The sequence below is a fragment of the Saccopteryx leptura genome, chromosome 2 (genome assembly GCF_036850995.1).
Source record: "Saccopteryx leptura isolate mSacLep1 chromosome 2, mSacLep1_pri_phased_curated, whole genome shotgun sequence".
NCBI classification, from domain to species: Eukaryota; Metazoa; Chordata; class Mammalia; order Chiroptera; family Emballonuridae; genus Saccopteryx; species Saccopteryx leptura.
Window position 1 is genome coordinate 314,400,846 of NC_089504.1, and position 17,713 is coordinate 314,418,558.

Genomic DNA, 17,713 nt, shown 5'->3' on the forward strand with positions numbered 1-17,713 from the left:
GTACTGATTTGGCCCAATGCCACACTAACTCATGATTAAGAAGGCCTGACCCTCTCTTGATGGGGGAGGGGAGAGGGAGGTCTCAGAGAAGAGTTTCAGGAAGGAGAAGGAGCTATCCCACCACATGTGGATGAAAGCGTTTCCTGTGACTTACCTTGAAAACTACAACTTTTCCGGATATGGTACAAGCAGATCTCATCACTCTCTTCCTGGTTACTAGTGGTTGAGGATACAGAACCTGAACTGTCTCTTCTTTCTACAAAGAAACACCACAGATGTATCAGCTTCCATGGAAGCTTCATTTATGAGGCTGGAGTAGTTCAAGATACAAAGGAGAGAAACAGAACTCTTCAGATCTCAGCACAAGACAAAAGTGGGCAAGCAACCCATGAAATCCTACAAAGCTCGGGATAACAGCACCCTCAGGCCATAGGTGGGTCCTCTGTGTTTTGAGAGATAGGGAGCCCAAGGCCAAATCAGGACGCCATGGGAGCTCTTTTCTCAGCTCTGGCTGTGTACCCAATTCACCAGAAGACCTATTTTAAAATACAAGTACCCAGCTCTGGCTGGATAGCTTAGTTGTTTAGAGCAGTGGTCCCCAACCCCCAGGCCGCGGACCGGTACTGGGCTGTGGGTCATTTGGTACAGGTCCGCAGAGAAAGAATAAATAACTTACATTATTTCCGTTTTATTTATATTTAAGTCTGAATGATGTTTTATTTTTAAAAAATGACCAGATTCCCTCTGTTATATCCATCTAAGACTCACTCTTGACGCTTATCTCGGTCACGTGATACATTTATCCGTCCCACCCTAAAGGCTGGTCCATGACAATATTTTCTGACATTAAACCGGTCCATGGCCCAAAAAAGGTTGGGGACCAGTGGTTTAGAGCATCATCCAGAAGCACAGAGGTTGCTGGTGTGACCCCCAGTCAGGGCACATACAGGAACAGGTTGATGTTCCTGTCTCTCTCTCTCCCATCCCTTCCTCTCTCTAAATCAATAAAATAAACATTTAATAAAAAAATACAAATGCCCAATTCTGCCCTAGACTGACTCAATCAGAACCTGCAGGGGAGGAACCTGGGGAGAACTACTATCCCAAACACATGACAGCCTAAGAGTCCACCTGTATCTAAGGTGGTGATGATGCCAGAGGGCCAGTGGAGGGCTGCACTTTATAAACTGGACTTAATTTTAATAGCAATATTTGTTAATGAACTATCAGAATTGGGTACAAATACCAAGGAAAAAACAATATATGGAAAGTATACTTCTCAAAATAAAACCTTACTTTTAGGTTAATTACTATTTTAATATAAACAGGGTATACTGTAAGTGACTCCAAAGTTTACCTTTACCAGTAGTGCTACATTGAGCCTTTACCTAGTGGTTACATTTAATACACCCCCTTACCCCCATATATAAGTATATAGTGAACCATCTCTACTTCAGATCACCTGTTATTTTGTTATTCATCTTCCCTTTTCTTTTGATGTGCCCCTCAGATCACGGGCTGAGCCTCTAAACCTACACCTGTGGTACCCCGGAGGTCACCTCCCTCTATACCCAAGGGCAGGTATCCTACCCTCCCTTGCTAACAAGGCCATAATCCAATTGAACTCTTCAAGATCTAGTTAAAGCAAAACCTGTCTACTTTTAGGCTTCATATTATTGAAAGAAATTAACCAAAATTAATCAAAGAAAATGTAAATAAGAACACATATGGCAAGGATAATAATTAAATATAAAAATCAGGTAAGATTAGCCCAGGCCGGTTGGCTCAGTGGTAGAGTGTTGGCCCAGCGTGCCGATGTCCTGGATCCAATTCCCGGCCAGGGCACACAGGAAAAGCAACCATTTGTTTCTCCACCCTTCCACTATCTCTCTCTTCTCTCCTCCTGCAGCTAGGTCTCCACTGGAACGAGTTGGCTCAGGGCACTGAAAATGGCTCCAAGGCCTCTGCCTCAGGTGCTTAAAAAAAAATGGCTCCAGTTGCAATACAGCAAGGGCCTCAGATGGGCAGAGCATCACCCCAGGGTGCATGAGGGAGTCTGTCTTTGCCTCCCCCCTCCTCTCACTAAAAAATAAAAAATGAAAGAAAGAAAAAAAAAAAACAGGTAAGATTAGCATGACCAGGTAGTGGCACAGTGGATAGAGCACCAATCTGGGATGCTGAGGACCCAGGTTAGAAACCCCAACGTTGCCATCTTGAACAGTGGACTCACCCAACTTGAGCATGGGTCACCAGTTAGAGCGCTGGGTCACTAGCTTGAGCATGGGATCACAGACGTGACCCCATGGTCGCTGACTTGAGCCCAAGATCACTGACTTGAAGCCCAGAGTCACTGGCTTGGTTGGAACACACACACCCCACTTTTATTCTCCCCACCCTTCCCATCAAGACATGCATGAGAAGCAATCAATAAACAAATAAAGTGCTGCAACTGCGGGCTGATGCTTCTCATCGCTCTCCCTTCCTGTCTGTCTCTGTCTCGGAAAAAAAAAGAAAATCAAGTAAGATTAGTATGGTAAGTTTGTCTGCTGGCAGTCCTGACACCTGATATTTTAGAAAGGGGTCTATTAAAACTCCTAGATATCACTCCAGCTAACAAGTGGGTTTGAATGTGGGTTTGTTTGGTGTCGCAGAGTCACCAAAACATAACAAGCGCCCAGGACAGTGACTAACACATGGCAAGCACTAAAATTTGTTGAATGAAACAATGGCCAACCAACAGCCCATAATGTGAAATACAAGGGACGCCAATTTATCACAACCTCCATCAGGGACCATGTTATTTGTTTCCCACACGACAGGTACTCAAGACATACTTATTACATAAACAATTTCTGCTCAAAATCCCCCCAGATGCCTGTCACTAAGCCTGACATTCCTTAAGAAAAATGTAATTATCCTAGCATGCTCACTCATTCAACAAATGTCTGAGTGTCTACTGTGAGCTAGGCCCTGTCCAGATGCCAGAGACGAGCGTGAATAAAGCAAATTTACAATAACTAAAAAATTTGCATTTATTGGCCTGACCTGTGGTGGCGCAGTGGATAAAGCGTCAACCTGGAATGCTGAGGTTGCCGGTTCAAAACCCTCGGCTTGCCTGGTCAAGGCACATATGGGAGTTGATGCTTCCTGTTCCTCCCTCCCCCCCTCCCTCTCTCTCTCATTCTCTCTCCTCTCTAAAAATTAATAAAAGTAAAAAAAAAAAAAAAAAAATTAAAAAAAAAATTAAAATTTGCATTTACTCGTACGAAGAAGAAAGCCATCATTAAACTATGCTTCATTTACTCATCTTTTAAAAATCGGAACAGAACACAATGCACAACGCCTAGAGTTGTGCAGCATGGCATCCTTAATTCTGGGGTCCCTCATTGAAAGGCAAGCTGTCGGGGGCAGAGGGATGGCTACAGAAAGAAGCAGTCACCCATCTCAGTGCAAATATGGCCTGGCGGGAATCCATTCACTAGCTACAACTGGCATTTTCATAGAATGTCTTGCTTGTTCATGACCATGGTTTCAATTCATCTTCACAACCCACTAGCTAGAAAGGGATCACTAATGGCATTTTACAAAAAGAAGCACAGACTTAACCAAAGTCACACATTCCATTTCATCTCCAGCTGAGCTGGCTGCCTTACCAGAAGTCCCCTGTGGGCTGGAAGCAGAGCTCTTATTCTTGATGTCATGAGCATTTCTATAAATGGAAGGTAGCCTGCTCACCAGGTCTGAGCTCATGCCCAACTTCTGCAGTTTTACCAGATTCTCAGAATTAGAGAAATCATGAGATCTCTTACAGCCTGTGCCAAATTTGCATTCGCCCTGTAAAAAATACTGGCAGACATGGAGTTTGATACACTGCTCCTGAAAGGTACAAGAGCCGTGGAGTCCATTTCCTTTGTTGTAGTGAAGGCAGATCTGTTGAAGGAAAGACAGCAGTTTAGGAAGGTCTCATGTGACACCATCTTCCTATTGATCAGTCCACCCGTTAGAAGTGGTTCTTCCAGAGACCTAGCCATTGTTGCAATTCCATCATCTACATGGCCACAGAGTTATGAGAATACCCTTCACTCTAGATGGATGGCCGCTAACATATGCCCTCCCCTGGGAAAATCCAAAGAACATCAAACTGATCAGAGCGCTCCTTCACAAGAGACACTTTAATGTAAATTTCATAACAGTTTCTAACAACTCTTATATTTACCTACACCCTTCCCCCTGATTTACCAACTTTCCCCTACTCAGGCCCCAGTTTCTCTCAGCTTTTTTTCCCTACAATTCAGGGTCTAAGAGGCTCTGAGGGTTTAAAGCAGGGGTCTCAAACTCGCGGCCCACGGGCCGCATGCGGCCCGCAGACTAATCCACAAAGTTCAAAATATTTTGGATAAAATTAAGTAAGCCTAGGGGCCTACTTGTATTTTTCATTTCTCTAGCATCCTAGCTAGATATTAGCTTAGTTAACAGCAGTTGTGATGAGAACTACAGTTTCTGGTCGTTTTGTGACACTGAGTAAACTGCATGTACAATTGTGCTTGTTGTACTGATTTTTTTTTTGTTTTCAACTGCAGTGAGAAAAGTGTTGCGTAACAATTGCCTTTTGTAGACCTAGTGCGGCCCGCCAAACGGCTGTGATCTTGCTCTGCAGCCCACATGCTGAGTTGGAGACCCCTGGTTTAAAGCATTTTAGAGAGGACAAAGTATAGCCCTTTATTTCTCAAGGGAGTAAACGAACTCAGAAGTTAACCAGCTTGTCCTAGTCCCTGGTCGGCAAACTGCGGCTCGCAAGCCACATGCAGCTCTTTGGCCCCTTGAGTGTGGCTCTTCCATAAAATACCACGTGCAGGCGCTACCTTGATAAGGAATGTACCTACCTATGTAGTTTAAGTTTAAAAAATTTGGCTCTCAAAAGAAATTTCAATCGTTATACTGTTGATATTTGGTTCTGTTGACTAATGAGTTTGCCGACCACTGTCCTAGGTTAACTAGGACAATCTGACACATACAATGGCTGCTGAACTAGGTTGTTGGCAAAGCTGGGACTTGAACTTGAATCAACTGCTTCTTCTCCTCTAAACTCTGAATTCCTGAAGATGGAAAGCAGATGAGAGAATACTAAGGGGCTCACCCATTCCACTCAGAGGCAGGGACCTCCCTCTAGGGATAGAAGCCCCAAAGAGAAAGGCCAGAGAGGGCTGAGCTCCAACCTTCATTCTGTCACTTGCAAGCTGCATGACCTTGGGAGAGATTTTCACCAGCTCTGAAATTCAGTTTTTCAATCCCTAAAATGGGAATATAATTCTACCCACATCGCTGGGTAATTGTGAGGATTAAATGGGAAATGCACAAAGTAGCTAACACAATACCTGGAACACAGTGGGTGCTCCATTCATGGTGGTGGCCCCTACATGGTCACCTGATAAGGGGACTAGCCTAACAGCAGGAGTCCTGGCAGAAATCCTACACTGGGTCTGAGTTTATGATCTCAGCCCCCACTTGCTGACACTGGGTTCTGAACCACCTGTACACGCAAGCACACAGATGATCTGACAAGATGATCTCTCCAAAACATGAATGCCCACTCTGCAAGCACAAACCTCCCCTACCCAACTTCTTCCCTGTGATACAGAAGGCTGCGTGGATGAGCCTCTGCCCATCCATTTGCTTTTCTGCCCTCTCCAACCCTAAATCCGTGTTGTGCTGACCTACATGCAGTCTCCTGTCCATGCCACCCTCCCTCCTCTCTGTGTCTCCCTCTTCCCAGACTCATCCTCCAATCATCCTTCCACTCCCAGAGCAGGCACCATCTACTCAGGACGCCTTCCCCAGTGCCCAAACTGTGCTCCCGAGACCAGAGCACTGCCTTCTACTAGAGCATCTAAAACGGCACCTTACAACTATCCACTGACTTGTCTGTCTGATCCAGTCAACGTGCCTTCTGGAAGGGCAGAATGGGGTCTCTTATCTCTGACCCACAGAGGAAGAGGATATGCAATAAAGGTTAACTGAATTAAATCAATACAAATTTTCAAAAGGAAAAAAAAAAATTAATACCTATTATGAGCCAGTCACTATGCTATGTAGCACCTTTCTCCAAAGAGCGATTTTAACTGAATCATGTGGAAACATCTTCACTAAATATGCTGACCTAATCTCTGTTGCCTCACTGCAGCAGGAGTGTCAGAGCACCCAGATAACCTGGCCGACCACAGGAAGACACTCCTCAGGCGTACTGCAGAACACAGCTAACTCTCTGCCAGCTGCTGCCCTCTGGAGCCATAGCCTCATTCATACAGAGGCCACACTCCAGCAAGATGCTCCCAGCCAACAACGGAGCATGCCACTCTGCAGAGACACAGGCCACTGCCAACAGCGAAGACTTTAGCTCAGACCTGCCTGTTGGCCGGGCAGCAGCTTTCTTGGAAATGGATTATAGGCAGGATATTGTTCTACCCAGTCCCCTTCCTTCCCCCTCTCCTGCCACAGATGTAAGACTTACATCTTTGCCTAAAGGCTCAACCCAACTTCTTCTGCTCAACCCTCAATAAATCTCTCTCACTTGGTGTCTGCTTCTAGGAAGACCCAAAGTCTTACATAACCATTGCAGTAAGCTTTGAAACAAGTGATTAATACCTAAAATGCAACACGAGAATTCACATCAACTCAAATTCAAAATCCGGGATGCAACTGAGTTAACAGAAAGTGCATCGTCTACCTGTCAGTAGCCCTAAAAAGCTTTTCCCAGACCCCACTGGGTCCAGTAATATCTGCCTGGTTCCACGGCCTGCTAGACAGGGACAGGCTGGCTGGAGTCTCTCATCCTCTTAGCTGTGTAAGTAACATCTGGCCACAGCCACTGAACAGACAGACAGGCTCCCCCAACCTCACAGAAGCCCTGGAAAAGGGGTACGAGTCCAACTGATACAGAAGGAAAGGAGGCTTCAAGGGGCAAGGCTGACCCAAGGTCACAGAGCCAAAGACTCAAGTTAGGTCTCCTCCAGGCGCCCCCAGTGGTCATGATGGGGGCCTTGGCTTCTCTTCTGCCATAGTATTTCCTATCTTTCAACTTTCTGGCCTCTCCCCATTTCCTTGCTCACATACGCATTCCCTCCTGGTACTCACCTCTGGCAAAAGCCATGGGTCATTCTGAAACAAGAGCTGGCAGAGCTCACTATAGCTGAGGTGGTCGACTCCATGAGTTTTCAGCACACTTAGGTTGTGTGCGGTTGTCAAGATGTGACCGTTCCTACAGTTCTTCCTGCAAAGGAGCAGAGCTGCTGTTAGAACGGAACTGTGTCTCCATAAAATTCTTTTGATGAAGTCCTAACCCCAAATATCTTAGAAGTGACTGTATTTGGAGACAGAGTCTTTAAAGAGGTTATTAAGTTAACATGGGGTCAATAGAGTGAGACCAATCCAATCTGCCTGCTATCCCTCCAAGAAGAGGGGATTAGGACACAGACTAGCACAAAGGGAAGATGATGTGAGGATACAGAGAAGATGGCCATCTATAAGCCAAGGAGAGAAGCCTCAGAAGAAATCAACCCTTGAAGTATAACTTCTAGCCTCCAGAATTGTGAGAAAATAATTTCTGGTCGTTTAAGCCACCCAGTCTGATAACTTGTAACAGCAGCTCAAGCAAACTAATAAAGGAGGTAAAATCAGTCTTTAAGATAAGTTTAAAAGAACAGTTCCTTACGCTGTTTAGAAGTACTAGAGAAAAGTCCAGTATGTCTATATAATGATAAAACATAAAACTTATTTACAAAGGAAGAGATGGTGATTTGTGAATTTTAGAACTCAGAACAGCATCTCTCAGCAGGTATCCAATGAGAATGACAGGGCCATTCTGCAAAGAAGTATCATGCATACCAGTCACTGGACACTTCAATAGTGGCTAAATAAATGAGTGCGGATGTCTCAAGGTTCTAAGTGCTTACATTCGCCTGTACACACACCCCTGAAACCCAGCGCTTTCCATTTTTCCCATCAATAAACCCTTGTTCACACTCAACGTGAGCCAGGCACTGGCACCACGCCCCAGTGATCCAGAGACTGCAGCTGACTGCCCGTGTCAACATGACCCGGAAGAGTCAGGCAAATACCATTTGCTTGACTCAGACACTGCTGTACCTCATACATCATGCTTATGATAGGTATCTCAAGAGAAAACTGAACAACTCCCCCAAATCTGCACCTCCCACAGGCTCCGCCATCTGAGTGAAAGGCAATTTCCCTTGTCTACGGTACAGGCGAAAAACTTCTAACTTATCCAGAGTCCTCTCCTTCTCTCATCTAGAGGAGGCGAAAGACACAGAGATGACTCTAAACTAGAAAGTGCAAGTCAGCTGTGTTCCGAAGACATCAGTGTGGAGAGGAGGGGAACCTGAGCTGGACAGAAGTTGCTAAGCAAACAGAGAGGGCCCAAGCCAAATTCTTAGGGTTAAGGAGGGTCCAGGCACGGAGAGAAGTAACTCACATTCTAGGCAGAGAGGCTAATAATCTGTGCTGCCAGAGCCAAATCTATCTAATCATTATAATGACAATAGCTGCTAAAACTTGTTGAGCATTTACAATAACCAGGGACTGCCTCAAAATGTTAAGACAATTCATTTAGTCCTTAAAAACTCTATGATGTAGGGGGCATTATTATCCCCAATTTGCAGGTGATGGACCTGAGGCTCATATAAAGTTACTTGTCCAAGGCCACCCAGCTAGCAAGGAGCAGAGGCAGGGTTGGAACAAGGCAGGCTTGCCTTTGGGGCTGTGTTCTTTTTTTTTTTTTTTTTTTTTTTTCTTTTCTGAAGCTGGAAACGGGGAGAGACAGTCAGACAGACTCCCGCATGCGCCCGACCGGGATCCACCCCATACACCCACCAGGGGCAACGCTCTGCCCACCAGGGGGCGATGCTCTGCCCCTCCGGGGTGTCGCTCTGCCACGACCAGAGCCACTCTAGCGCCTGGGGCAGAGGCCAAGGAGCCATCTCCAGCGCCCGGGCCATCTTTGCTCCAATGGAGCCTTGGCTGTGGGAGGGGAAGAGAGAGACAGAGAGGAAGGAGGGAGGGGGTGGAGAAGCAAATGGGCGCTTCTCCTGTGTGCCCTGGCCGGGAATCGAACCCGGGTCCCCCGCATGCCAGGCTGACGCTCTACCCCTGAGCCAACCGGCCAGGGCCTGGGGCTGTGTTCTTGACCACAATGTTCACTGCCTCCTAAGCCCAAGATGGAAGTCAAGGACTAGGGACCCTCCCCAGCTGTCACCAGTGAGCAAAAGCAGCAGTGAGGATCTACACTGCTCACAAAAATTAAGGGATATTTTATTGTTTCATATTCATTTTAAAATAGCCCCTACTTTTTGTAAGCAGTATATTTCTGAAACAGCTGACTCACAGTTCAGAAAGACCAAGAGTCAAAGGAAAAGCATAGAAAATACAACTGGGCACATACACTTTCCCCATGCAACCCAAAAACAGTCAGAGAAGGAAGGTGCAAGAAACTCTTATGTGGATCTCAAGGAAAAGGGACACTGAAGAATATAGAAGATGTGGAATCTGATGAACAAAATAATTGAACAACAAAAGAGAAACAGAAGCTTAGATACTAAAACAGACTGACAGTGGTCAGAGGGAAGGGGGTTGAAAGGCTGTGTGAAAAGGTGAATGTATTAAGCAAAAAAAAACAAACCTCAGACAACACTATGGTGATTGCCAGAGGGAAAAAGGGAAGGGGAGGTGGAAGAAGGCAAAGGGGAGGATAATGGGGTGGAAAGAGACTTCCTAGAGCAATGAGCACGTGATGTACAAAATTCAACTAAGCAAAAAGAAATGAAAACTCAGGACCATCTAGGCCAGTAAATACCAGATGTACAGATTTCCAAGACAAGTAAAATTAGACCCCAAATTTTGGAAAGTCCTTAAGAATAGAGCTGCCATCTTTATCCTACCAAATAACAGACATTAGCATTGACAAGATCCACTAATTATCCTCATAATTCAATCCATTCACCCACAATTTATTGTGTCTGCCGCCTTCCTCAAGGCTGCTGCTCTTCACTGTCCCTGGAGGTGCCACTTCTCCACCCACCCCTGAAGGCCCAATTTCCTCAGGGCTCCACCCTCAGATCCTGCCACTCCTGGAGCCTAGGCCTGCACTACCCAACAACTCCCAAACCAGCCAATCAAGGCTCTGGCCGTCCTCCCAAGCTTTAGACTCCTAGGCTCACTTCAAAACAAAATCCTCTCCAGCTCTCTACCCCAAACAAGAAGGAAAAAGAGTCATCTCTCAGGCAACAGTGAGACAGAAAACTGAGTCATCACCCCTCTCTCAGTGTCACCACAGTCCCCTACTCACCTCTCCCAAATTTTTCACCCTTGTATCCCTCTTTAAGGCCTCACCTGGACCATGGAATATTCTAAGCCAAATCTCTCTGGGCTGCTGCTTCCAGGGACTACAGTGCCCCCCTCCCACCCTTATTTGGTAGAGTTAAGAGACACCTTGTAGTCCAGAGGATTCCAGTGGAAAAATGTCTATCACTTCCAGACTTGGTCATAAAGACCTCTCTCCAGAAAAACCTGATACCCACAATGGTCTTAAGAGCCACAGGTTGAGGAGAGCAGGGTCTAGGGCAGGGGTCCCCAAACTATGGCCCAGCGGGCCACATGCAGCCCCCTGAGGCCATTTATCCGGCCCCCGTGGCACTTCTGGAAGAGTACCTCTTTCATTGGTGGTCAGTGAGAGGAGCATAGTTCCCATTGAAATATTGGTCAGTTTGTTGATTTAAATTTACTTGTTTTTTATTTTAAATATTGTATTTGTTCCCGGTTTTTTACTTTAAAATAGATATGTGCAGTGTGCATAGGAATTTGTTCATAGTTTTTTTTATAGTCCGGCCCTCCAACGGTCTGAGAGACAGTGAACTGGCCCCCTGTGTAAAAAGTTTGGGGACCCCTGGTCTAGGGCAAGCTAGCCTGGGTTCCCGAATGGTCATGGATCAAGGGCCCTACCCCACACTGACTTTTGGGCCTGATATGAGCAAGAAATATCTACTGTGTTAAGCCCCTCCCCCCCAAAAAAGAAAAGGAACTAATTGTCTTAGATAACTGGACTCATTTCCAAATACATCCCCATGACATCCTCCTGTAAATCATGACGCAGACCGAAACGCATCTTCCAAAAACGCAGACTCAAGGCTGCTCTCTCCTGCCATCTTGGGACCTTCTCCAGCTCCTCCAGGGTGAGGGCCAAACCGTTCGGCCCAAACCCATTCCATCCACCCCCGTAAGGATCTGCGGCGTGCAGACTAGGAAACAGCCTGCCAGGGCCCAGCGGCTCTCTGCCCTCGGCTTCCGTCCCATGGGGGCGAGGGAGGCGGCAGGACGGTGCTGCGAGCAAGTCAACAGGCCCGTGCGACGGAGAAGCAAAGGGCTCAGAGAGGAGAGCGGGTCCGAGCGCAGCCGGGATTCTCGGGGCAAAACCGGCAACAGCCCCTAGCTGGGCAAAGGCTGGGAGTGCTCCAGAAACCCAAGGGCACCCGGAGGGCGGCCGGGGCCAGTTCCCCAGGGGCTTTGGGGGCCGGTGATGCGGAGCTTGCACTCGTTTCCAAATGCCCCGAAGCCGGCAGCGACCTGGGAGCCAGTGGGAAAAGGGGTTGAGAGGGATTTCAGACGATGCCACCGGTTGGGTGGCCCTCAAAGCTCTGGGGACAGGGCGTCGCTGGGGCCGAGAAACCAGACCAGCCCCTTTTCCGCAGAAGAGCCCGCCCCTCCCTTCCCCCACCCCGGGGGTGTCCCAGCCAGGGTTCCCAGCCTCCTCCCCCCACCCTAGAGTTGTCCCAGCCAGGGTTCCGAGCCTCCAAGTCCCACTCGGCCGGCCCGGGCTTTGAGGGCACGGCTGCACCGCGCCCGGTATTCAGCAGGCGCTCAATAAATGTCCGCTGAGGAGACGAAGGGGGAACGGCCACCAACTCGCCCCCCAAACTTGAAGGAGGGCTGCAGGCGGCCCGGGAGTGCAGGGCCCCGCCTCCGGGGCCGCCGTCGAGCCGCGGCCGCCTTACCCGGCCTTCTGGAACTTGCAGGCCCCGTAGATCGTGAACTTGCAGAAGTGCAGTTGGCCGCAGAGCCCGGCGCAGGTGGCCTTGGGGCCCTGCTGGTGGCACAGGCGCAGCGCCGAGACGGCCAGCACCACCCGCTCGGGGGTCGCGCCCGCGCCGCCTGCCCGCGCCACCACGGCGAAGCGCCGGCGCTCCCGCAGCAGCCGCTCCAGAGCGTCCGCGCCGACGCCGTCCCGCAAGCGGCGCCGCAGCTCCGTCAGCTCCAGGGCTCCGCCGGCCGCGCACAGCGCCTGGGTCACCTCGGCCGTGACACCGGCCTGGGCCATGGCCGCGGGGCCGGAGGAGCGCTGCCCGTCGGGCGGCCGGCTGGCCGGGCGGCTCCCGTGGGGCGGAGACGCCAGCGGGAACCGAAACCGAAAGCTGCCCAGGGCCGGGGGAATACTGAACCCGTGCGGCCGCGCCACGCCCCCGGGCCCGCAGCTGAGCGGGGGCTGGAGCCTTCCGGCCTCAGCGCCCCGGGCGGAGGCGGCCGCGCAGCCGGACCACGAAATCATGCGTTCCGTCCGCAGGCCGCGGGCGACCCGACGATGCCGGGCGATTCGCGGGCCCCTCGGGGCACCGGGGGAGACGCGCGTCGCGAAACCCTTCACCTCGAAGATGGAGGGCGCCTGCCGCTACGCAGAGCAGGCCGGGTGTGAGGACGCCGCGCTGCACCCGGGCCGAGCTTTTGCGCTCGGCGCCGCGTACGTCGAGGGGCTGCGACGCCCCCTGGGGAGGAAGCCGCCGGGAGCGGACGGCTGACGTCGACGGCCCCTCGCCCGACGCGGCGCAGCTGCAAACTATCACTCGCAGCGCCGCGGGCCCGGTCGCCCCAGCGTCCGCGGCCAGATCCTCTTTTCAGCCCGAAAAGGCCGCAAAAAGCCGCCCCGCGGCCCCGCGCCCTCGCTCAATAAAGCGCGGTCACGTTGCGGGTGGAAACGCGGATGGTTAGGGTCTCAGGGAAACGGCGGGGAGCAGCTATTCACAGGGGCTGTGGGCGTGACCTCTGACCCAGCAGCCCTTCCTCAGAGAACCTTCTAGAACTAAAAGGCGCAGTAACGAAGTTAGGCGCCCAAGTGGCGAGGGAGGCTGGCCGCTGGGTACGAGGGTCGCCGGTCACACACGCGGTGAGACAGCTTGAACGACCACGGACGACCTCTCCGTCTGTTCACCTGGAGGCCGTCCATGGCGTGTTAGGGGAAAGGGCTGTGTGGAAATGGCGGAATGGGGAGCGAAGGGAGAGCGGCCTGTAGGGGGGATGTGGCGAGCCCAGGGAAGGCTAAGGAAGGCTTTTTGATTTGTATGGAAAACTTAATTTTTTTGTTGCAAGCTTTTTTATTTTTATTGTGCTTTTAATATTGTTGGGTGATAAAATAACAAACAAAAAGGGCGATGTCAGCGAAAAGGCTGGAGCAAGGACCTCAGAAAGTTTGCAAGCAATGAAAACCTGGCCAAAAAAAAAAAAGTCAGAATGAACGTTTTCAGAGCAGGTCTGGCAGCAGCTCCTTCAGCATTTCCTCAGGAACAACAGCTGAACCGAAGAAAGAACATCCAGAACATCCAGTGTGTGGCATTCGGACTTAACTCTAGTCCCCGCCCCTGCTCCCCGCTGCGCGCCGCCTGGACCGGGGCAGCCCAGGCCCATGGTACCTGCGCCAGACCGAGCAGAACCGAGCAGGGGCTCCTTCAAAGCCCCCCTTCCAAATAAGGCACGATCTGGCCGGTGGAGGGATCCTCTGGACGGCTTCCTGAGTGGGCTGGCATTTCCCCCGCTCCCTGGCAGCAGCCCAGCCCTGGGGGCTTCTCTCCACGTGGCGTTGGCCATCTCCACGCTTTCATATTGCAGCTGGTTGAGGCAGTGGCTAACAGCTGCAGCAGACCACGAACAAACGGAAAAGCTCACATAAGAGTAAAAGCTGAAGCAAGATGCCCGCTGGGGCTTTGCAAAGTGCCAGCTTCTTTGGAGGAACCTGAAAGGCCCCTCTCAAGGCTCACTGTGGGTTCTCACTATTCCGGGTCGTTATTTTCTATCAAGTCACCATGAACACTGAATTAGAGAATACTCAGTCACCACTCTTAGGGAACATACAGAGTTAGGCCCCCACATGCCTCTGGTCACAGATTGGTACTTTAGATCAGTGGTCCCGAACCCCCGGGCCGCGAACCGGTAGCGGTCCACAGAGAAAGAATAACATGAAACGTCAGAATAACAAATTTAAATACAGCCTGAATAATGAGGACATGTTCCTTCCTCCTCTAACTTAGCCCAATAAATATCGTAAATTCGACAATTATATTTAAAAATACCACAGTTTTGCCTGGCCTGTGGTGGCACAGTGGATCAAGTGTCGACCTGGAAATGCTGAGGTTGCCAGTTCAAAACCCTGGGCTTGCCTGGTCAGGGCACATATGGGAGTTGATGCTTCCAGCTCCTCCCCCCTGTCTCTCTCTCCTCTCTCTCTCTCTGTCTCTCTCTCTCTCCTCTCTAGAATGAATAAATAAAATAAAAATTAAAAATACCACAGTTTTTACGCCGGTCGCATAATTTTATTTTGTGCATTTATCCGTCCCACCCTAAAGGCCGGTCCGTGAAAATATTTTCTGACATTAAACCGGTCCGTGGCTCAAAAAAGGTTGGGGACCACAGCTTTTAGATCGATGCACCGCCTTGTTATATGTGCGTTTTTCCTCAAAGACACCAATGTGTTTTGTTGATTCCTTAACATTGAAATCACAGCCCACATCACTATAGCTCGTGGCTGAACAAACCTTACCTAACAGACATTTTTTTCTCCATAGGACACATCACAGCCTGCATGCTTTTAGTAATAGACAGCCCTTCATAATGCTTGGGGGTCATTTTAAACAGTGAGGTCACCAAAAAGTACCCAAATGTGAAAAGCACACACTGGACCACAAAAAGAACACGTCTACCCTGTGAGAGCTGAAACAAGTGGCAGAGTGTTGCCTCACTGTGTGTGCCCTTGAATGACCACGAAAGTACCGCAGAGTGATTTGCGGTTACAAGTCAATATCAGTGCATAGGCAAATTTGCAAGTATGGAATCTGTGAATGAGGAGGGTTGACTATAGTGATCAGGATGTGTCCCTCATCTGGGCTGTGAGACCCCTGCACCATCACCCATCAGGCATTGGCTAAGGCCTGCTGGGGAGCCAATGAAGGGACAGCAGGAAAGCCCCGGCCCTTCTGGCTCTCTGCACCTGCTGGCCCTGGGCAAAGTGGCTCCACACCAAAGCTTGCAGGTGGATGCACAGACGGGTGAACAGGACCCAAAGATACGTGGGTAGAGCAGTGTCCACGGCACACTCTGTAGCGCAGGTCACAGGAACATCATTAATGGGCAGAGGTAATGCCCACAGAAGGAAAAGGAAGTCTATCTACACTGCTGACTGGGATGGACACCAGACAGCATTGCATGTGACCCCAGACCAGACTGTAGTGCTGTTGTAATGATAGCACAGTGCTTTTTACTGAACTGTCACCCCCTGCTCTGACAGATGGGACCCTTCTTGTTCCCATGGACCTCCCCATAGCCTAGCCAGCGCCTGATATTCAATAAATATTTGAGAAAGGAATAAAGACAGCAAATGCCCCCCATAATCCCATCACCCACATGGAAGTGCATTCCTCCCCGGGGATTTGCTCTGGACACAGGTAGGGCTAGAAGCCCTGCCTGGAAACTTCATCTGCCCTAAGGTAAAGAGATCGATTCAAGGATCCTAAGCATGCCATGACTCTCTAAAGGAGCACGTTTGGTGTGTCACCACTGACCTAACCAGGGGATTCTAAGCAGATAATGTAGTGATAAGAAAAATGTTTCTTTTGAAAAAACAAAATGTGGATTAATAAACTTGACTTGCTGAGTTAGTTTGTATATGTATAACTGATCCAGTAGTGTTACAGCTTGAATCTGTCCTCAAAGTTTATTTGTTGAAGTTCTAACCCCCAGTACCTCAGAATATAACCATATTTGGGTATAGGCTCTTTTAAGGAATAATTAACACCTTGGTCTCCAACTTCTAGCCTTGAGAGTTATGAAAACAAATCTGTAGTTCATGCCATGCATCTGTGGTGCTTTTATAGCAGCCCTAGCAACCTAATTCCGTTAGCCCCCAAACCAGAGAAAAAGCACACCTTTGCTTCCCATTGGCAAAACCTCAGAAAAGATCAGTCTTTGGAGTGGCATCAAAGTCCTCCCCAACCTCACAGACCAGCCAAAGTCCACCTTCACCACCCCCACCCCCACACCCCCTCCAATATTATAATTGACTGACATTCTTATTCTTGGGATTCCTATCTCAGATTTCAGGAGAATCTCTGCTGGTGGTTATTGCAGAGAGGGAGGGAGGGAGAGCGAGAATGAGACTTCTCCTTCTGTATCCAGGCTGATCTTTACCAGAGCTGAGGGGCAGAAAGTGGTGGCAGGAGAAGCTGCAGGGTGAGCAGGGCAGTGGCATCGCAGCGGTTTTGTCCTGTCCAGTGGAAGGGATACACTAGGCATGGCCTAGCTCTGAAACTTCAGGACTTCATGTTAGGTTCATGTATTCTAACAAGATCACATGTCCCTTGTTCATAACCAGTTCTTCATTAGAAGGTGGGATCCTAGAAGACAAACAGCATTCTTTCATACATACCCAGCCCCTGGGAAAAGGACTCACATTTTAGTTGAGTGACAGAAAACTTCTATAAAACAGTTATGTTCTCAATCTATAATGGATACCTACAAGTAAACTTTTAGAATACAAATCATTCCCAAAAACCACCTATTCCTTTTTACTCGTTGAAAACATAATTACAGAGAAACAATGCACAAAAAGAACATGAACTTTAGAGTTAGACTTTAAAATATCAGTTCTGCTTACTAGCAGCGTGAACTTGGACGTGTTATTTACCATCTTTGGCCTGTTTCCCCTGCAGGATGGGGAGTACAGCACCTGCCTTGTTGGGTTGTGAGGAAGTAATGAAAATACGCCTTGTCTACAGTAAGTACTCAAATGGAAAATAAAGATGAGAGTTTTTATTCAAACAGCTGTCTGCAGCATAGTGCCCTCTTCTTCCCACTCTAGAGTGCAGGGTGGATAACACCCCACATTCCACAGGTATGACCTCACAGTCTCACTGCCCAGTGAAAATACAAAGGTCAGGCTAAGGGTCTAAGGAGCAAAGGTCCTGATAATTAATTCCTAACAAACAAGCTTGACGAAGAGTACAGACCCTACAGGTTTACAGATGGCAGGTGGATTTTTACACAACAGATTTGTGGGAATTGAGTGTTCAATCAGCTGGAATAAAGCAGGCCAGCAAGAATGAGGGGTGCGAACATGTACCAGCTGTTGAGGTGCATTTAAGTGGGTGCACTCTGGACCACCTACTCTCTTGCAAGTATTAGCACAGGAAGAGCAGAGGTGGTTGGTCCTTCGGTTGCCTTGGTTTCCATGAACCTGCATTTGGGCTCCTTCACCAGAGCAGACCCTCTGCCTGTTTCCTGCCCCTTCCCAGGCTCCTCTTCTGCCCTGAAGTGCTGTCCCCAATGCTCCTTCCCTCCCTTGGTCCCTGGCTCCTCTCCCCATGCCCAGCGCATCCCAGTCCAGGCTCTC

At 49.2% G+C, this 17,713-nt stretch overlaps 1 protein-coding gene across 1 annotated transcript in view; it reads right to left on the reverse strand.

Annotated features, from left to right (window-relative positions):
* Window positions 1–12,473, reverse strand: part of PARP12 (poly(ADP-ribose) polymerase family member 12) — a 39,983-nt gene extending 27,510 nt beyond the window's left edge. The window contains exons 1-4 of the mRNA XM_066362855.1: window positions 12,060–12,473; window positions 7,132–7,267; window positions 3,654–3,930; window positions 155–256 (exon numbers count right to left, since the gene is read on the reverse strand). Of these exons, the coding sequence (XP_066218952.1) occupies window positions 155–256; window positions 3,654–3,930; window positions 7,132–7,267; window positions 12,060–12,382 (838 nt within the window). The 5' untranslated portion in view covers window positions 12,383–12,473. The remainder of the gene's footprint in view (window positions 1–154; window positions 257–3,653; window positions 3,931–7,131; window positions 7,268–12,059) is intronic.
* Window positions 12,474–17,713: the final 5,240 nt, after the last annotated feature.